The sequence below is a fragment of the Mastomys coucha genome, unplaced genomic scaffold (genome assembly GCF_008632895.1).
Source record: "Mastomys coucha isolate ucsf_1 unplaced genomic scaffold, UCSF_Mcou_1 pScaffold9, whole genome shotgun sequence".
In the NCBI taxonomy this organism is placed as follows: Eukaryota; Metazoa; Chordata; class Mammalia; order Rodentia; family Muridae; genus Mastomys; species Mastomys coucha.
Genome location: NW_022196915.1, coordinates 53,712,092 through 53,733,854, shown reverse-complemented (window position 1 = coordinate 53,733,854; position 21,763 = coordinate 53,712,092). Strand labels below are relative to the sequence as shown.

At 39.1% G+C, this 21,763-nt stretch overlaps 1 protein-coding gene across 5 annotated transcripts in view; it reads left to right on the top strand.

Moving 5' to 3' along the window:
- Window positions 1-21,763, top strand: part of Ppp2r2a (protein phosphatase 2 regulatory subunit Balpha) — a 71,744-nt gene that overhangs the window by 33,692 nt on the left and 16,289 nt on the right. For all 5 annotated transcript variants that reach the window (XM_031362929.1, XM_031362930.1, XM_031362933.1 and 2 more), the window contains one exon: window positions 14,267-14,364. In XM_031362929.1, the coding sequence (XP_031218789.1) occupies window positions 14,267-14,364 (98 nt within the window). The remainder of the gene's footprint in view (window positions 1-14,266; window positions 14,365-21,763) is intronic.

Genomic DNA, 21,763 nt, shown 5'->3' with positions numbered 1-21,763 from the left:
TTTTTTTGTTTTCCGAGACAGGGTTTCTCCGTGTAGCCTTGGCTGTCCTGGAACTCACTCTGTAGACCAGTCTGGCCTCGAACTCAGAAATCTGCCTCCCAGGTGCTGGGATTAAAGGCGTGCGCCACCACCGCCCGGCTCTCAAATTTTTTTAAAACTAAAAAACAGCAATAAAACTTAGTACCTAAGAGGTGGAAACAGTAGGATTTCTCCAAAGTTCAAGGCTATTGTTGGCTATATGATGAAATAGTGAGTACCAGGCCAGCCAGGGCTATATAATAAAATATATCAGAAATATATAATATATAATAAAATATATAATAAAATATGTCTCAGAAAATAGTAGTAAGCTAAGTTTTTTCGACAGTTTATGTGGTCTGGGCTGCTTGTAATTTGTAATTCTCCCTTAGACCATTGATACTAGGCTTATATACATCTGTGCTACCACACCTGGCCTAAACTTGTGTTTTGAATTGAGTTTGGTGACACTGAAGTTTTAGAATTCAGCAGTTAGTAAAATTTCCGTAGAAGAAAATATCCTGGGAATTACTGATGTAGGTGAAAATGTTGTTTTGTTCAAGAGTAGAATTAGCCAGGCTTAAAAAAAAAAGTAGAATTAGACTAGGTAGGAAAACTAATACACATTTCCTATCACTTTTTATCAAAACAGGCTTTGAAAGAGTGTACCTTATTTAAGCAAATAGCATTATTGACTTGTAGTGAATGGTGATCTAAAACCATGTGTTAAAACAAACACACACTCTGAAATGTCCAACAAGCATAATAGGGAGAGTTCAGTATCCTTGGAAACCCTGGAAGAGTGCCCTGACTAAGCTGTGAGAAACACTTGGCAGGTACGCAGTAGTAGCTGGGAAAGATGACATTGCTGACTGCTTTAGTGTTTGTTTACAGGGTTGAGAGCCCCCTGGAGAGTAAGAGAAGAAACCTGTATTGATTGACCTAAGTAGAAATGCTGTGGTCTATAGGATGGGTGGTTAGATTAATGAGTATTTTGCATTTTGAAGCAGAGATTAAAAATCAAATAGCTGCCAGGCGGTGGTGGTGCACACCTTTAATCCCAGCACTTGGGAGGCAGAGACAGGTGGATTTCTGAGTTCTAGGCTAGCCTGGTCTCCAGAGTGAATTCCAGGACAGCTAGGGCTATACAGAGAAACCCTGTTTCAAAAAACCAAGGGAAAAAAAAATCAAATAGCTTGTGATCTGGGGCTATAACTAAATGGTAGAATGTCTGCCTCATAGGTCCTGTGAGGTAGTTCCTGCAAGTTCCTACCTCTTAAATAACAGCAACATATAAATAAGCCTGTGCACGCTGGAAGTTGGATGAGGCAGGGAGCTAGGGCTGGAGGAGAGAATCTTAATCTTGAAGCTCAAAGATGAAACTGCTCTAGGCTTCCCTCTTTAGCTTGCTTGTAGCATTGCCAGTTCTCACCGTTTTTCTGTGCTGACCAAGGATTGTAGTAGGCACCCTGTAAATGGCTTCCATGGATACTGTCCTCTGGTGTTCTGGTCTTTGTATAAGTTTCTCCCTTGAGTATGACAGACCTAGCAACTGGCTCCTTGTACAAGCATGACAGAAGTGATGACATACACTTATAGATGAGGCTACCAAAAAGGTCTGGGCTGCTCCCTTTCATCATCTTTCATTTTCAAGACCAGCTACCATGATTTGTGAACTTTTCTGGAATCCATGTGGCAGAGAACTGGTATCTCAGGCCAGCATCCAGGAATAAATGATGTCTTCAGCAGACGTGGGAGTGAGTCTGTAGCTGACATCTACATAGTTTCCCTCTGGAGCATCTTTTCACCTGACAGCCAAACAAAGAAGGCCATCGGAAACAATCATTTTTACTTTGAAGACATTAATCTAGTGGAGTTACACAGAAAATCTCCATGTCACCAAGCCTAAGATTAAATTACAGCCCTCATTGTTCATATCTTCTTAAGTTCTTTTAAATGCAGTTGTTCACTACTGCTTTTCTAAAACACTGTCTGCTTAGCTTCTGGAAAAACATCCCACCTCACCAGCAGCCCCCCAGTCTAGCCATCTCTTCATGTAGTTCCTGCTCGGCTGCCAAGGATAGGAAAGCCTCAAGGCTCGTGGCCCATACCACAAGGAAATCACCTTGAAATGTACACAAGACTTTGAGTGCCTTCTGTAAACTCCTGCCACATCTGTTTAGCTGCCTGTACAACATTCTGTTCAAATGTCCAGTCCAAGATATGCAGATGGACTACAGCTTTTCTTTTCTCCTGCAGGGTTTGTTTCTACAGCTTGTCACTACTCTTTGGTCAGTCAGTCCGTCCATCCATCCAACCATGTTTCTGGCAGGGCTGCCTTCGGAATACATTGTTCTGCTACCAACCAGCTCTGACCTTTCTCATCCCTTGTTTAGTAAGATCACATTCACAGAGTTATCATCACTTGAAAAATCACACTTTGGGAAGTATAATTGAGACAAGGAATTGAATTTTAAATATAGCTGCAGACCAGGCCAGGAAATTACTACCTGATGTTTTACCTACCAAAATTAAGAGGAAAAGGAATTTTTTAAAAGATACAAGTAGAAAGAATTCACTGAAATTGCCTTTCCCTCTTTTGTTTGTTTGGCTCTTGAGTGTCTCAGGCTAGCCTAGAACATCCTTTACAGAAAATGATGGCTTTAAACTCTTGATCCACTGCCTCCACCTATCTTAAGTGTTGGGGGTGTAGGTTACCACCACGGCATGCTTAATAGGAATTGCTATTTCTATAGAGGAATGTAAGGTGTTCCTTTTGATTAAGAATTTGTGAGGAAATTGGTGATGTAGTCTTTTGGGTTAGTTATCCAATGGGCCTTTCTTCTTTACCATTTTATTTGCTCTTTAGATGTTAAATGGAGGTTCTGAGGCACATATCTGCCTATTAGTGATGAGGTCCACTGAGCCAGGGGGAAGACCTAAACATTTTTCTTGATGTTTATCTTTATGCACATGTTTGATTGAAGAGTTGTTCATACCTGCCCTCTTGGCCTCTTGGCTTTAGGTTCTTCATCTGTTAAGCCTGTGTATTAATGTAAACAAGTTTACCTGTTTGTGGTGGGGATTAAATGCTAGTGCATTGCACTGGCTCAGACTACAGGGTTGCTTACTAGCATTTCTGAAGCACCTCTGCTTTGGTCTCCTATCTGCTTTCCTTTCTGATTCCCAGTCTTCCGTGTTGCAGCTAACAGGGCACAAGCTGACTGGGCTGTTGTTAGTTAAAACTCAGTGTTTTGTCTTTGGATATTAGAATAAGGCCTGTAAAATTTTTATAACATAATCTAAAAATCTCTTTAGTCTTTTTATCTAAATTTCTTATGTGTTTATAACTTATGAGAAATCAAATTTTAATTAAGAATGACTGTCAAAACAAATGGACAGTATGGTGTGTCCTGATTCTTATAGCATGGGTATGACGGTCGTAGTCTGTAAAACTTTTATACATACAGACATGTCAGTAGAAACCAATTCTGAGTTAAAAAGAACTTACTTTGAAAATAACTTTTTTTCTTTTGTTTTTTGAGGTAGAGTTTCTCTGTGTAGCCCTGGCTGTCTGGGATTAAAGACATGCAACATTTCTGCTTAGTAGGAAAAAATATTTTGTGTGTCTGCTAAGTGTATATATGTGCATCACCTGCATTCAGGTGTTCGTGGAAATCAGAAGTGAGTGTTGGATCCTTTGGAACTGGAGTTAGGCATGGTTGTGGGTCCTTAGAGCCATCTATCTATTCAGCCTTAAAAGACCTTTCTTTTGTTTTTTAATTTCAAAATTAAAAACCTCTTTGTGTGTTTTTAGTGCCATGTAATATTTTAGTTTTCAAACATTTAAAAACATAAAAACTGCCAGATGTGGTGGCATATGAGCTTTAATTCCAGCAGAAACAGGCAGGCAAGTTTCTTGTGTATGATGCCAGTCTGGTCCACATAGTCAGTTTCCAGTCAGCCAGGACCACACACAAAGACCCTATCTCAAAAGTGAAAGTAAGAAACATCCTTGGTTGGTGACTAAGATACCCATAGATGTAGAGTGTGGCTTGTTTGCATAGACACCAGAAGAAATGTTTTATCACCATTATCAGTATTACTGATGATTTCAGACTGGGTGTCACTCAGTAGTAACCCTTGCTAGACTGGGGTTTGCTATGTAGATTGGGCTGGCTCCAAACTTGCAGTACCCATTTTTGATGCTAAGATTAAGGTATGAGCCATCACTCCTGGTTTGGATCAAGCAATTGGAATAATTTGATTTGTAGAACTAGTTATGAACCAGTTAAACATTATTGGATATCCAGTGACAATAGTGTCATAACTTTGGGTTTAGGATAGTCAGTTTATAACACTCTCCTTGTAACTCATAAAACAATTTCCGCTGGGCCGTGGCGGCGTGCACCTTTGATTCCAGCACTTGGGAGGCAGAGGCAGGTGGATTTCTGAGTTCAAGGCCAGCCTGGTCTACAGAGTGAGTTCCAGGACAGCCAGGGCTACACAGAGAAATCCTGTCTCGGGAAATAAAATAAAATAAAATAAAACAAAAAACAAAAAACAAAACCAAGACAATTTCCACCTTGAGGTTTGCCTGTTAAATCATACCTTGGAGCCTATGTATTAGCAGCTGTTTCTCTTTGTTGCAGGGGGATACTCAGTTAATTGCATTGTATTTATCCAAACATGATACCAGATTATCCAGGAACAATTTATTAAGGGAGACTGGTTCCAGATCACATCTCTGGGAAAGAGTTTTTGGACCCCAATTCTCATGAGAACATTACAATGTAGGTTTTCTCTGAGCATGGACTGCCAGTGGTCTGTTGAGCTTATAAAAAAACCATAGTCCTTTTCATAAGTTGGGTTGAGGAAAGCCATGGACATTTTGTTCCGTGAGATTTCTCTGTAGTTTAGTTGGGAATCACATTAAATTTGGCGTGATATTTTAGTCACAAGACAGTTGGAATCCTGACCATGACAAGCCGTGACACAGGCCTGCGCTCTCAGTGTGTGAAGAAGCAACAGAGCAAGGCAGTTGTGATACTGTTACTTGCTTGGGCTGTAGGCTCAGACTTCAGTGAACTAAAGTAGACTGTTTGGAAAACAAAGGCCAAGGTTGTGTTGACCTTAACACCCTAGGGACAATTATTATTTTGTTTTATTTTGCTGTTTATAAAGGGTCTACCTGTGTAACCCTGGCTGGGCTAGAAATACCTCTAGGTAGAGCAGGTTGTCCTTGAACTCATGTTTGCCTGCCGGCCTTTGTCTCTTTAATGCTGGGATTAAAGAGCCTCCCAGAGGGGAGTGAATGGCCAAGTAGGAATCAGACAATCATACTTTTTGTCTGTTTTTTTGTGCCTGTGCTGTGCTAATGTGGTCCTGAGATATTGTAGATGAAGAATCTCAGCCCTTGAAGTGGTTTCCTGAGTAGAACCTAGGAAGACAAAAACAGCTTTATCTTAAAAAAAGTATGGGCTGGTGAGATGGCTCAGCAAGTAAGAGCACTGACTGCTCTTCTGAGGGTCCTGAGTTCAAATCCCAGCAACCACATGGTGGCTCACAACCTCCCATAATGAGACCTGACATCCTCTTCTGGTGTGTCTGAAGACAGCTACAGTGTACTTATATATAATAATAAATAAATCTTTAAAAAATATATGCCAACCATCTCATTCTGTCTGTGCTCTGTCATGAAGACAGTGAGAACACACTGGCCTGTGTTTCTCTGAACACACATTTGCCTCCGGGTGCTTACCACCACTGTCTTCCCTCTGCCTCTCAGGTAAAAGAGGAATGAATGGTCTAGTTAATGCCAAGTGGGAAGTCTGTGAAGTGGGGGAAAGAAAGAAATGGTGTGGCCTGTTTGTCGGGGGTTAGTTTTGAAGGGAAGAGGTTTCCAAAGGACAACATTAAGTTGAACCTATTTTGCATGGCTCAGTGGATGTTTCTCCAACAACCAGATCTGTGTGGGTTTAGAGGCTTGACCTTGGGAAAACTATTGAGGACTTTGAGCTCCCTCTAGAGGACAACAGTCTAAAAAGAGCCTCCTAAAGTTAGGGGAAGAACCAGGTCTGTTTTAAGAAAGAAGTTACTGCTTTATGAATGCATTATCCTCCCCTGTGTGTTAGCCTCACAAGTGCTAAGTTTCACCCCTGTCTGAGCATTCCCTTATAGTATGGAGAAATGAGTCTTTCTGAAAAAATATGGGTTAGTCATATCTAAATAGCTTTGCGGGGCCAAAGAAAAGATGGTGAAAATGGATCATGTCTTTTAATTTGAATTTAAGTATGTAACAAGCTTTGAGTCTTGAATGGACCTTGTAAAACGAACAGCAAAACAGAAAGTATGTTTACCTGCTGTCCACTTCTCCAGCATCTAGAAAGAACAAGTACAGGAAGATTAACAAGATGATGAGCCAAGGTATAGGCTTGTGCCTAATTAAATATGTTATGCCTAATTAAACATGTGAACAAGCTGACACTGGCCTGCCTAAGCTTCAGAGCCTAGCTGACTACTGAACAGTTTGTTCCAGGACAAAAATGTTAGCAGTGGTCAGATGTTCTTAGGTGCATTGTTTTATAGCTTTTATTGTGGTTCATCCTTTTATTTTTGTCTGTTCCTCTTTACAGAACTTGTGTGGATTCAGTTATTTAAAAGTGTGCAGCTATAAAATGAAATGTTAATTTTATGCTAATGCATGGATGTGTGTGTGTGCGTGTGTGTGCGTGTGTGTGTGTGTGTGTGTGTGTGTGTGTGTGTTTGTGAGAGTGAGACACGTATATATGTTTGTGTATGTATGTGCAAAGGTCTGTGGGGAGACCACTAGTTGAGGTCAAATGTCTTCTTCATGTTCACTTTATGTGGTATTGGATATCAAATCCAAGATTTCATTCATGCTAGGCCAGCAGTCTAGCAGCTGAGTTACAGTTCCCACTTTCATTTTCTTAAGTGCTAGCATTGCCTTCTTTTTTTCTTTAAAGTATGGGGAGATATGGATGGTGAAAGCATGCCAAATAGATCCAAAGTCAACCCTGAAGGCTTTTAATGGCTAGATGTAGAATAATTGGGTAGATTTAAATTTTTTAACAAAGAGCTTTAAGCTTCTTCCAACCCCCTTGAATTTAGGCTACACCTTCCTAAGCACAATGTGGGGGCTTAGGAGTAACTTTCTATAGGAAAAACCTTAGATGAACAGAGAATTTATCATTAGTAAATCACAGACATTTCCACTCTGACCACAAAGGATGATGTAGCATAGTAATACTGTGACATAAATGGCATGCTAACATTTGTGATTTTCCTGTCAGGAACCCACAGTTGCAGTATTACCATTAAAAAAATGCATTCCATAGTCTCAGATTGAGGGATTTCCCACTGTCTACTGCCCAGGACTCTCAAGTTCATCAAAGACAAGGCAGCCTGAGAAACTCTAGGCCAAGGGAAGTAACGAGACAGTAGTAGGGTGATCTGGATGAAGTTTTGGAATGGAAAAGGCACAAGGAGGAAACTGAGGAACAGAACTATCAAGTTCATTTGAAATGTGCCAAGCTGCTTTCTTATCTGTGACAAATACACAATAGCAGTGTGAGGTGTGACAGTAGTGCCACTAGATGAGGTGTCTGCGGGACTCTGTACCATCTGTGTGACCTTTCTTAGATCTAAAGCTGGGGGAAAGTTTCTGGAAGAGTCTTGGTCTCTATCAGCTTTATGAAGTTTTTGTTAAATGTTTGAAAAGTGAAACACCTGTTAGTCTATGTTACTCTTTACAGTTAAGTAACAGCAGGCTGTTCTGTAGAAAAGTGAGGGAAAGCCTGTGGTACTTTGCATGTAGTTTGTCTCCAGGGGGTTCGTGTTCTGGCTACATGGTCCTCAAGTGTAACTATGTGAGAAATGGACTGTGGTGTATGGAACATTGTGGTCTTGTTCTTGGAAGACCCTAGGTCAGTGTAGTTTATGAACTCCAGGTTTTCTAACAGAAAGCCATGGTCCTAGGAAAAATTGGGTAGTGTTTGCAGATGTATGGCCCTTTCAAGCCTTTAATTTTCTGTATTAGAAGTTTCCTAATACAATAGTATTTTCTCCAGCCATTATACTCTTGTTCCTGCTAGATAGGTTGAAATATCTGTTAAATGTGTCAAAGCATATGCTATGTTGAAAGACAAATCCAATCCTGAACACAGAATCCACTGCCTATTGGTAGAGCAGAGCTGGGACCACCATCCTTAGTCTTTTTCATCCCCTAGTGGTTAGTAATTTGCAGGGCATTGTTGAGATTGATGAAGGAAAGGAGGAAGCTTTCCAGGACAGAAGGAGGCGGGGAGACACAGACAGACAGACAGGCGCACGCGCACGCGCGCGCGCACACACACACACACACACACACACTCACACACACACACTCTGACTGGCAGCTTGAAGATATGACAGCTAGCTAGCTAGTTCTCTTGTAGCTCTTTAGGGACGCAGATGATAGTGAGCATTTGAATCCATTATTTTAAACATCAGTGATGTAAAGTTATGAATGAAATTTGAATGACTGGTAATACTTGCAGAATACTATATGTACTGGCTAGTTTTGTATGTCAACTTGACACAGGCTGGAGTTATCACAGAAGGGAGCTTCAGTTGGGGAAGTGCCTCCATGAGGTCCAGCTGTGGGGCATTTTCTCAATTAGTGATCAAGGGGGTAGGGCCCCTTGTGGGTGGTGCCATCCCTGGGCTGGAGGTCTTGGGCTCTATAAGAGAGCAGGCTGAGCAAGCCAGGAGAAGCAAGCCAGTAAAGAGCATCCCTCCATGGCCTCTGCATCAGCTCCTGCTTCCTGACCTGCTTGAGTTCCAGTCCTGACTTCCTTTGGTGATGAACAGCCATGTGGAAGTAAGCCAAATAAACCCTTTCCTCCCCAACTTGTTTCTTGGTCATGATGTTGTGCAGGAATAGAAACCCTGGCTAATACACTATATGTCTTAGGTATACCCTTGAAGGCAGAAAGCATGATAACAAGTAAGTGAAATATCAGATTAGGATTACAGAATGCCTAGAATAGGATTCCAGTGTCTGGATTTGATTACTTTCTGTAACAAACTTATTTTCACATGGTAAACTTGACTCCTTTGATTTTACAGTGCTGTAAGCTTTGTGAAAACCAGTCACAGTCATTACTACAACTGGTACACCAAGCAGTTGAGTTGCTCCAGGAGCCCCAGCCCTCTGTAGTATGCATGTCATCCTCGACCCAAGCAATCAACTACTAGTGGTCTCTTGTTTCATCCTCTTGTACTGTTTGCATTAAGCTTTATTTACTTAGCCCAGGGCATCTTGAGCTGTATCCTGCTATTGCTTATATCAGTAGTTATCCCTTCTTTCTGTGGCATTTCATGTCTGGGTATCTGGTTTTGTAGTTTCTGTTTTACTTGGGTAAGTAAGTAGTCAGTGAGATTGCTTAGTCAACATGATAAGAGTGTATTTGTATTACTTTTCTTGAAGCTGACAAAAAACAGCTTAGGGATGATAAAAAGCTTGGCTTACGGTTTGAGATGTATAGTCTCGTGCCAGGGAAGGCAATGGCAGCCATTAATCTTGTGTTCCACAATCAGGAATCAAAAGTCTGCATTGCCCCTCCCCTGGTTTTATTCAGCTTGAGACCACAACCCCTGAGATGGTTGCCACCCGTGGGTCTTCCTCCTCAGCTAAACTACTCCCCAAACAGAAGGCATGAAGAGGAATGCTTCCTAACAACTTTGGTCAGGTTGACACTGAAGATTCACTATCACAGTGCTGAAGTCTTGCACAGCCCCCCTGTGCGTTTGCAGTGTTATGTGCCTATACAGTACGTTGAGTAATGACTGCTCTGTCAGCAGATTACTGCCTTTTGCTTTCTTTCTCATTTAGTTATTTGAGTAGTATATAAGAGTATTCTGGTGCTCCCATGGAAATGATATGGTAATAGCTTTCATATCTTACCTGTCTAAGCTCTGGTAATTTGTTTTCAGTTTCTGGATATTGTCCTTAGAGTATTAAACTGCTTTGTAACTATTAGAAAACTGGTGTGATGGCACCTTTCTGATACAGACCCGCCTTTGGTATTGAGATGTTCAGTCACACAATACCCTCTGCTAAGTTACTAAAATAACACTAGTTCTCAGAAGTAGGATTAAGAATTATCTTCCCTTGACGTTTATGAGATTTAAGGGTACAATTAAAGATGTATAACAGCTGGGAACGTGGCTCAGCATGAGCTTGGCCTTTTGTATTTTGAAGTACAGCTTGCAGGACCCTACAACCCAGATGGCTAGACACACTTCAGCAATTTATCCAAGTTGAGTCATCTTCAATTTATCCAAGTTGAGTCACCTTCCTTTTACTTGTATTCATGTACCTGTTGGTTCTGGGACTGAAATGGGCTTCTGTGTACTATTAAAAATGTGGTCTGCCTCTGAGCTACAGTCAGTCCTAAGTGTAACATGAGGAAGCATCTCTACACATTTATTTGGTCTTTATGTGCTAAGATTTTTTTTTTTTTTTTTTTTTTTTACAGTTCTCCTTTGGCATTACTATTATACTTTGGTTTTTGAGGCAGGATTTCTCTGTATAGCTCTGACTGTCCTGGTACTTACTCTATAGAGCAGGCTGTCCTTGAATTCATAAAGATTCTCATGCCTCTGTCTTCTAAGTGCTGGGGTTAAAGGTGTGTGCTACCACCACCTGGAATTATTTATTATTTTTAACAGGGTAATTGTATAACTCTGAAGCCTAGGACTCCCTATGTAGACCAGGCTGACCTCAATACTTGCTTTTGCCACTCTACCTTTTTTTTGAGATGGTATTTCTCACCTAGAACCCATCTAGATAGGCATTTGACTCATGAGCTATCTGTCTTAACTCCTCGGTAGTTTTGTGAATGTGTGTCTATTTTCAAACATTAACTCCTTATGAATATATTACCTATCTTTCTTATAGAGGTGGAATTTAGAATGTGTTGTTTACACAATTGTTTACACAATCACTCAGTACCCTTGGTACCTTTTAATGTAGTGGGTGCTGTGTTAAGTATTAGTTACTGCTCAGTCATTACTAAGGTATAAAATTGTTTGGTTCTAGGTGCTTTGTTGAGTACAGGGACTTTGCCGGGGTGTAAGGGAAGCAGCAGGTTGAATACTTAGGCAGTATTCCTTTACCTTCATTCCATGATTTACAGAATCCTATGCTGCTCCTGAAACCATATGACTGCTAAATTTGAATCTTGGTCTTGATTCTTGACAGTATATAGCACCTTCCCCAAACAAACTTGATATTTAGAGTTTTCCATTGTTTCTTTATACATGGACAATGAAAAACAACACAGTTGGTGCTATGAATAGGAAGTAGATATATTTAATGCTCAATTGGTACCTTGTAGTTTCATATATCTGTGTCCATTAATGTGCTTGGAGTCATTTTTATACAAGAACTAAGGTTGTCAGACCATCTCTGACACACTACCAAATTTACTAAACAGCTAGTAAATTAACCTTTAGTTTTTAGTTGTTAGTACTGGGCTCCAGGAAGATGCTTATAAAGAGGCCATAGTTTTCAACTTGTGACTACAAGTACAGTTCACATCTCTTGTTTATGGATATTTAACACATGTTCAACTTTCAATTTCAGAAATCTTGCATATCTGTACCGGTTGGTTTCTTTCAAATTACTTCTTTGAAACGTTATTCTCATTTAAAACTATAGAACCGGTGAATAACTGCATTGTCTCACGTCTCAGAGTTGAATTTCGGAGAAAATGATAGGGCTGAGAATTTGGTCCCTTGACATGCAGTGTTTGTCACTAGCCATTACAGTTTTTGTAGGCCACAAGCAGATGTTTTCCTTTGAGTTTTAAATTGAGTGTTAAAGTTTGGGATTCTTGGCTATCTGTCATCTTATCTTTTTATTATGCCACACAAAGGACTTTCAAAAAGTAGATGAGAAGAACAGGCAAGGTAAAAATAGGCCACTAATGCTGCTGTCAGTCACACCCACCAAAAGAAGTGATTATTTCACTTGCAAAGGGCAAGCCTGGAAGGTAACAGTTTAAAAAGGAAATATTATATTCATAGAATGAATCCATTATAAACTCAATTTGAATTGGTGTAAGAACTGATGAAACCTTTTAGATTTTTTTTAAAGATTTATTTATTATATTTTTATGAGTACACTGTAGCTGTCTTCAGACAGTCCAGAAGAGGGCATCGGACCCCATTACAGATGGTTGTGAGCCACCATGTGGTTGCTGCGATTTGAACTCAGGACCTCTGGAAGAGCAGTCAATGCTCTTAACTACTGAGCCATTTCTCCAGCCCTGATGAAGCCTTTTAAAGTCTTTGCTTTTGTTGCATATTTTATAATCTGTGTGTTTAAAATTTGCTGAGTGTTAAGTTGGTAAGTGTTTGGGGATGGGGGATTCCTTTTTCACTAACCATATTAGAATGTTCTAAGATTAGTAAGACAGTCTTGATTGTAAAATAACATTTTTATTGTCCTTAGAAGGATTCCTTTTCCTTTAAAAGGGTATCTTAGTCTTTGGCATTTCTTATTTATGAGAACATAATGTTTTGAACTGGGCGATATGTCACATTTAGTATAATGATTCTGATCCCAGTGTCACTGCTATTGCTTTTATAAAATATAGAATAGTTACTTAAATATAAAAAGTGTTCCCAATTTGGTAGCTTTCATGACACAATTCTGTTTTCAGCTTGTTTGTCATAATGAACTATTTTCTTTGTACTCAAGAGTGTATATGTTACTGACTTTTAAGAATACAATTTAGATTTATGACTGTTAGAATTCTATCTGAAATTATTCTTATTAAAAATGTTCCCTCTTCTATAATATCTGTCTTAGGGTTTTGTTATTGGTTTTTGTTTGTTTTTGAGACAGGGTCTCATGTAGCAAAGGCTGATCCTGATCCTCTCGCCCCTGCCTCCCACTGGCCTGCACCACTACATTGGTTTCTTTCTGCCCTAATTTTGAAGGCTTTGAGTTTGTATAAACAAGCCTAGCAGCAGAGGTGAGCTCTTGCTTAGCATACTTGAGTCTTCCTTCAGAGTTGGATCTAGAGTAACCCTTCCAGCAAACAAAACCAAAAATGTCAGTATCATCATGCTTATTAAAAGTATGTAAATAAAGCCAGGTATGGAAGCATATGTCTTTAACTCCAGTATTCAAGAGGCTGAGGGGGTAAGAATAGCAAGTTTGAGGCCTACTTGAGCTACTCAGCTAGTCCTTGTCTTGGAAAACTAAACCAATAAACAGTATTGTTAGAAAATAAATAAAATAATTATTGTTTGGTGGTGTTATAAAATACTTCAGGGCGTCCAGGAAGGAAAATAAGTTACGAGGAGTTCAAGAGTAGCCCAGGTTACAAGAGACCACTTTTCCAAACAACCCACCAACTGGGCTTTTAAGATGGTTCAGTGGTTAAAGTGTTTGTAGTGCAAGCCTGAAAACTATGTGAAGATGGAAGGAAAGAACCCATTCTACAAACTTGCCCTCTGACTTCCACATGGACCGTTTTCCTGTTCACCCCTTTATAAGTCACACATATACATGGTTATAATAAACCCAAACAATAACCCGGGCGATGGTGGTGCACGCCTTTAATCCCAGCACTTGGGAGGCAGAGACAGGTGGATTTCTGAGTTCGAAGCCAACCTGGTCTACAGAATGAGTTCCAGGACAGCCAGAGCTATACAGAGAAACCCTGTCTCAAAAAACAAAAAACAAAAAACAAAAAAAAAAATCCATTGGGCTGGCAAGACGGCTCAGTGGGTAAGAGCACTGACTGCTCTTCCAAAGGTCCTGAGTTCAAGTACCAGCAACCACATGGTGGCTCACAACCACCCATAATGAGATCTGACGCCCTCTTCTGGCACATCTGAAGACAGCTACAGTGTACTTATGTATAATAATAAATAAATCTTTAAAAAAAAAAATCCAAACAATAGAAAATCCAGGTGGTTGATTTCTTTTTTCATTCACAAATTAAGTGAAATATTTACAAACCTGGCATTTATTATTATCTTCCTGATTGGTTGAATGGTTTTGATTTAGTTATTTGGGGGATCCTCTCTCCCAAATGAAAATGTTTTACAGAAAGACTTTAGATCTCTTTGTTTCTGATGTGCATAGATCTAGAATGTTGTTAGGAACATCCTTAGTGAGTTGAGGGTCAAAAACTGATGTCTTTTTGTTTTTGTTTCAATTATACAGCAGATATAATTTCTACAGTAGAGTTTAATCACTCTGGAGAATTACTAGCCACAGGAGATAAAGGTGGGAGAGTGGTCATCTTTCAACAAGAGCAGGAGGTAAGTACTGACAGTTGAATGTCTCCTTTTCCTTTGGATCTTGAGACTGGAGGTTGTGCTGGACAAATTCAGCTTTAGTGTTGAACCCTGAGTAAATGTTTGTCTGAAGCTAGCTTATGGTTTCTCTTAGCTCTGCGTGTGTGTGTGTGTGTGTGTGTGTGTGTGTGTGTGTGTGTGTACCTTTGTTGCTTTTATTTGAAACCCCATTTTAATTGTAAAAACCTTTGATTAGAGAAGAGGGTAGGAAGTCGTTGATTAATCCAAGACTTAGCCAGATTTGAAGCCTTTACCCTCAGTAATAAGTTGACCTCTCAAGGCTTAGCTGCTCTGTGTAATTGAGGGTAAGGTTGAGTGGAAGAAAATCAGCCAAATCACTATACGATCAGTTCATACAAAACTATTACTACCCTTAAATGTTTGTGTTGTGCTTGCACCTATGTGAATGTAATTAATGATCAATGCAGTGCTAGCTTTTAAAATAAAGTTTTTTTTTGATACTGTTCCCTTTCCTCTTAAGAATGAAAAATTTAAATACAGAGTCTATAGTTAAGTGCATTTCAGTTTTGTTTTTCTTATAATTTATGCACACTTGTAAATCTGATTGACAGGATTTCTTATAAGAATTTTGTATGGACACAGTTTGTCATACTGGATATTTCCAAGCCTGCTCCAGTCATTTTATGTCAAGATGTAACCTTTAAGACAATTGGCTTTGAAACATCTGTCCCTGTCTGTCTGTAACATTCTCAAAGAATTTAATGTTGATAAATTGCAGGATTTTACAAATGTCTAAATCAAAACACAGGGTAAGGTTTTAAAGGATTGTAAAATTCCTTAAATAAGCAAAGAATCTAGTAATAATACTACTACTTTGCACTTCTATAGCGCCTTTGACCTGAGGATCTCAAAGTGCTTTAGAAACACTAATGAATTAATCCTCACAACACCCCAGTGAGGTAGGTAATTTAATTTTAAAAGAAATGATTAATAGTTTCTGAATAGAAGATGCACAAACACTAAATATGTCTCCTTTAACTTAATCTTTTGGTTGGAAGAAAGTAAGAAAAATAAGACTCAAGCCTTTGACAAAGCGTGATCTGGTGGGAAGGGAGGCTGTATTCGTTTTTTGTTTCTGGATTTGTTTTGAGCCAGGGTGTCAGATATCTCGGACTGGCCTAGAACTTATATGTAGCCAAGGATGGCTTTGAACTTCTGATGACCTTGCCTTCTCCACTTCTGAAGTGATAGGATTTTGTACCTATAGCATCATGCTGGGTTTTATTTTTACTGGGGATGGACTTTATGCGTGCTAGGCAAGCAGTGTGCAGCTGAGCCACATCCCCAGCCCATTTGTTCTAGTTTCAAACAGGTAGAAACTTGACCATAATTATCTTTTTTTTTTTTAAAGTGAAATGGGACTTATTTCCTTTCTTTACAAATAAAAATATTAAGTTAGAAATATATATATACTCAATCTCTAGAACTTTTGGTATATCTTTTCTTTCTTTTTCTGCTACCTATGTATTAGATTCCCCCCAAATGTGGACATTATTCTTTCTTCCTTTATTCCTTTCTTTCTTTTTTTCTTTCATTAATTCATTTGCTTGTTTACTTATTTGGAGACAGTATTATGTCATATAGTCTAGGCGAGCAGCAAATTTGGCAGAGAATTTGAATTTGGGTCGTCTGGCTCTGCTTTCCAAATCCTGGGATTACTAGTATATGCCACTACAACTGGCTAGAGAGAAAATTCAAAAATAATTTCAATTACTGTGCTTAATCTCTCAGGCAAAGGGTAGTGCATACAAGGCTTTCCATTCTAGGAAGTGGGGGGTGTAGTTCTCATTCCTTGCTGAGGTCACTGCTATTTTAAAACGAAAGTTGTCAACTAAAAGCTAACTTGGAAATATTTTGCATGTGGATGAAGTAATTTCCACTTTCTGTATGTGTTAATTTGTTATTAAAGTCAAATCAGATGCAAAAAGGATGGGAATTTAGGATAAATGAGGCAAATAGTTGCTTTTATATGAGTTTTAGCAGTTGTCAAAGCACTCTGGAATATTTCTAAAAGGACCAGTGATAGTACTTGGTAGCAAAAAGTGATAGTGCTGTGGTAGTGACAACGGGAAATTGTTTAAACAGTTGTAAGTATGTCAGAAAATAATAAGCCCAGCAATTCATATCAGAGAATAGTCTCGGGATGGTGAGACACCTTGGTGGATAAAAGTCCTTCAGCCAAGCCTGATGGCCTATAGCTTGATCCTTAGTTAGGACTTGAGGTCAAAGGAGATGACAGATACCTACAGGGTCATCTAGATTCCTTATGGGGGCTGTGACACACCCCCAATAGAGAGAAACAAATAATGTTCTTAAAGAAAAGAAAGTAGTTTCTTACTTTCTGAAATCTCCCCAAAGATTCAAAATGTTATTTTAAATAAGTACTGTTTGAGGAAAAATGAGCAGAATGGGTAACTTTTGGTAATCATGCCATGATATGAAAAGAATTCTTTCATCTGTTTTGTATGCATTATTTTGAGAATCGCTTAGTATATGTAAAATGTTTTTAAGTTATTGGTTAAGTAACAGTGATGATTTTCCCTCAAACCTTCATGTGGTTGATATTAATTAATGTTTTCTGCTAATTAATCTTGCATACTGTAAACTGTGTATTAGAGGGTAACTTTGGGTATCTCAGTGATTGGTTAATAAGTGTGTGCACAAGGTCTGAGGGAGTCACACCTATATTGATGAAAGGGTGTTCCTGGAAAAGGTAAAGTAGCTACAAGAATCTTTTTCCTAATTTTTAGGTTAAATCTTGGAGAAAGTTCCATAACAAGGGTATATTGCTTATTTTAATAGGAAATTGAGGCATGAAAGTAAAGAGATTTTTCCGAGATATGGTCAATAAACCCTTATAGTATGTCCTAAAGTAGATCACCCATCTTCCTCATTTGGTTTTACAATTTAAAACAACTTTTGAGAACAAAAGAAATATCTGAAAGTTGTGTTTTTGATGATAACAGTACAGGTTTTAGAAGGGTTTAGGCTACCTTCTGGTTTGTAATGGGTTTTGTGGTTTGCATGGGTGTTCAGTTGAGATGAGCAGTTGCTGTGACTGGTTTGCTTTTCTTTTCTTTTTCTTTTTTAAATTTATTTATTTATTGTATGTAAGTACACTATAGCTGTCTTCAGATGCATCAGAAGAGAGAAGAGGGCATCAGATCTCATTACAGATGGTTGTGAGCCACCATGTGGTTGCTGGGATTTGAGACATTCTTGTCTTTCACTCCATCTGACCTAGCTATAGACCTGGCTGGCTTCAAACTCACAAAGATCCTCTTACCTCTGTATTCTCAGTGCTGGGATTAAAGGTATGCACCACTATAGTTGCTGGTTTCTTTCTTTTTAACCAGTATTTTTTGTTCTTTGCAATTTTCACTTAACATTTATTTCTACCTCACATCCTAACCCTTCCTGTCTGTCTCCTCTCCTTCCTTCTTTTATAAGCCCACACACAGTCCAGTTAGTGCTGCCCATATATATACATGGGTGTGGGGCCATCCACCGGACCTACTACTGGCCACATCCTGAAAGAAAAATGATTCCTTTCCCCCAAATCTTCACCAACTGCCAGTAGGTCTTCAGCTAGGGACGGAACCTCATTAAGTCCTTTCTCCATCCATGCTGAAATGCTGACTGGCTTGATCCTTGTTTAAGTCTTATGCAGGTAACCACTTTTTGCTGTGGATTCACTGGCGCTATGGCTTAATTTGTCCAGAAAGACATTTCACAGCATCCTTCTCAACTTCTAGCTTGTACATTCTTTCCACCCTTTCTGGGATGTTTATTGAAGTGGGTAGGGGTGGTAAGTTAGCATACTTAGGGCGAAACACTCATAGTGGCTTAATTCTTAGTGCTTTGATCAGTTGCTAGTCTTCCTGTATTATAAACTGCTATCCACTGCAAAAAGAAGCTTCCCTGACCCAAGTAGAGAGCTTAATTAATCTATGGGCCTAAACATAAATATTTAGAAGGCAGTTTGGTAGCATGAACATTTAGCAAAATAACATAGCAGGACTGCCCCTTCCACCTTCAGCCTATGACATTCTTAGCCATGGACCTGTGGCCAAGTTTATAGCTCCACACATGAATTACCTTCTGTGGCACAAACCTCAAATTCAACAACTTAGTAGTTGTACCTCTGTAACAGCCATTCCATTGTGGTTATGTGAGTATGTCTTTCTTGTTAAGGTTGGTGTTGTAGCAGGCAAGGTTGAAAGCTGTTTAAGAACGCTGATGTCTTTATTTCCCAAGCAGCCTGTGTAATACCTTTCCTGTATGGAAGCTAGCCAGTAGGGAAGTTTCTCCATTAGTTCCAGATTCAGTTCTTTGTCCTACAATTGGTCTGGTGTTTTGTCAGTAGGATCTTTCTATCTAGTTATGGTAGATAGCCAAATGCAATAACAATAGCCTGTGTTGTTTTGGGTGCTTCTGGGGCCTCTCTGACTAATGATTTGTAGGGAGGTTATCCCAGTCCATGGACTGAAATTTTCATTTCATAACCTATACCTTCTGGGTGCAGCATTGTCCAACCAGGCATCCTTCAAACCCATTGTTTTAAATTTTGGTATAAAGGCTTTATACCAAAAATTATTTTATACAAAAATTTATTTTTACAAAGTAGCAGATTCTGGAAAGCTTTTTTATCTTGGTGTTAAGCAGTTGAGTGGGGGTCACTTCCCTGATTATTTTTATTTATATAATAATATATTTATTATTTATTTAGTATTAATTATATTATTTATTATATTTTATTTATATAACAATATATTTATTAATTTTCTCCAGATACTTATTACTGATATGTTATTTTACACGAGAAATGTTTATCAGATCTGAGAGCTTTCTGGTGGTCTTTTGGGTCGCAGGTATAGAGTCATATAGTCTGCAAATAGAAATATTTGACTTCTTCCTGTCTTGTTTGTATTCCTTTTATTTGGTTCCTTTTTTTTGTTGTTGTTTATGGTTTGCCTGAATGTATGCCTGTGCACCCAGAAGAGGGCGTTAGATCTCTTGAAACCAGAGTTAGAGCTGGGTATTTATTGACCTTGGGTCCTTCAGAAAAGTAGCCAGTGCTCTGACCCACTGAGCCTCTGGTTCTCTTTCTGCTCTAGCTAAGAATTACATCACTGTATTGAATAGGAGTGAAAAGTGGAAACCCCCTTGTCTTAGTCCTGGTTTTATTGTAAATGCTTTGAGGTTTACCCTTTTAATGTTGGCTATAAGTTTGTCTAATATGCCCCTTATTTTGTTAAAGTACATTCTTTCTATTCTAGTTGTCTTCAGGACTTTAACATGAAAGGATGTTGAAATTTGTCAAAAGCCAGTTCTGCATCTATTTTGATGGCCATGTGATTTCTGTCCTATAGTCCATTTGTGTAATTCACAACATTTGATTTACCATCCATTTCTGCATTTCTGGATGAAGCCAACTTGATGATCTCTTTGTGTTCTTGAATTCAGGGTTTTGTTGTTGTTTTGTTTTTTGTTTGTTTTTTTTAGGATTGTTTTCTGAGTTCAACAAGGTCTGGATATATTGTTCTTAAATCTTTGGTGTCGATGTGAAGGTAATAGTAATAAAAAGATTTTGGTATTTCTTTACTATTTTATGGAATCCTTTTGGAAAAGCATTGGTGTTCTTTGAAGGTCTAGTAATACTCTCCAGTGAATCCATGTAACTCTAGACTAATTTTGGTTGGGAGACTTCTGTCTGTCTGTCTATCTGTCTGTCATTTTGCTGTGAAGAGACACCATGACCATGGCAACTTGTATAAAGGAAAGTATTTAATTGAGGTTGGCTTACAGTTTCAGGGTTTAGTTCATTATTGTCATGATGGGAAGCATGTCAGCATGCAGGCAGACACGGTGCTGAGAGTTCTATATCTGGAAAGGCAGACAGCCAGAAGAGACTGAGCCATGCTTTCTCTAACGAGGCCACACCCACTCTACCATTGGCTTATGGGGGCCATTTTTATTCAAACTATCAAGTATGTTTCTGAGTGTGTATATTTGTACATGTGCACATGTGGAGTGAGTTCTTTTCCTTCCACCATGGTGATTTAGGAAGTGGAACTTTGGTTGTCAGGCTTAGACACGTGCTGCTGAGCTGTCTGTCTCTCAGTCCCCAGTTGGGAGATGCTTGTTTTGAGACAGGGTTTCTCTGCTTCTGCTATTTTGTTGCTTTTGTAGTGTTTGGTGTTCTCTTCTTTGTCTCGTCTTAACTATTACTCTAGTGTGATTTATTCTTCTTATGGCCTTGTAGATGAGTTTGCTTTTCTCTTCCTTAGATATCTTCTGCAAAGCTGACTTCCTGGTGGTCATACATTGCTTTAGTCTTTTGTTGTTGTTTTTGTTTTGAGACAGGGTTGTAGACCAGGCTGGCCTCTGTCTGCCTGCCTCTGCCTCCATTTCTGGAGTGCTAAGATGAAAGGCGTGTGACACCGCCTGGCTTATATAGTCCATTTTATTCATGGAAAATTTTGTTCTTCTACCATTATGAGAGATTGCTTTGCTGGATGTAGTTGTCGTGGTTAGCATTCATAATCTTTCTGAATTGAGACCTTCTGGCTTTGCAAGTTTCATTTCTACAGTACATGGGCCTGCCTCCATACGTGAGTTGGTTTTCATTCTTGTTTTGAGATTACTTTCTTTGTTTTGTATATTTGCTGTCTAAATTACGTTTTGATGGAGGCGGTTCCTTTCTGGTTGTCTGTCTGAGTCCGGAATGCCTCCTGTATCTGGATTGTCACTATCTCTTCCTATCTGGCCATGTGGCTATTCACAGTTAAATTTATTAAGTAGACTGTAGTTGAGGTGGTGAAATAAAGATCAAATACATAAGATACCTAAGTTTGCAGTAATGCTGCTGTTATTCCCAAAACCTCCACCTAAGGTTCTAGACACCACACCCTCTATTCTAATGGGATGCAATCTTAGAAGTGCTGACTTATGTAAGGTGTAAAATGGACAGGGCTTGGGTTTTTTAGTCGTGCAGTTCATGAAAATAGCCAACAGACCCATTCTAAAAGCTGAAAAGTGAGTGAGTGAACAAAAGAGTGAGCTGTTAATCCCATCCATTGCATACCTGTATTCCAGCAGCAGGTAGGCTGGTGTTGGAGAATCACAAGGTTGAGGCAATCCTGGTTTATATAGCAAAACTCTGGAGTGAATGAATGAGTTGAGTGAGTGAATTTCCCTTTGATTATAGTATTTTAGGTGTTCAGTTTGTGGCCAGTGGTTAACCTGTGGCGGGTAGAAAACAGCCTTTTGACACTATTGTCCTAGAATTAGGGTGTGCTCACCTTAATATCTGTAATGGGTTTTTTGTTTTGTTTTGTTT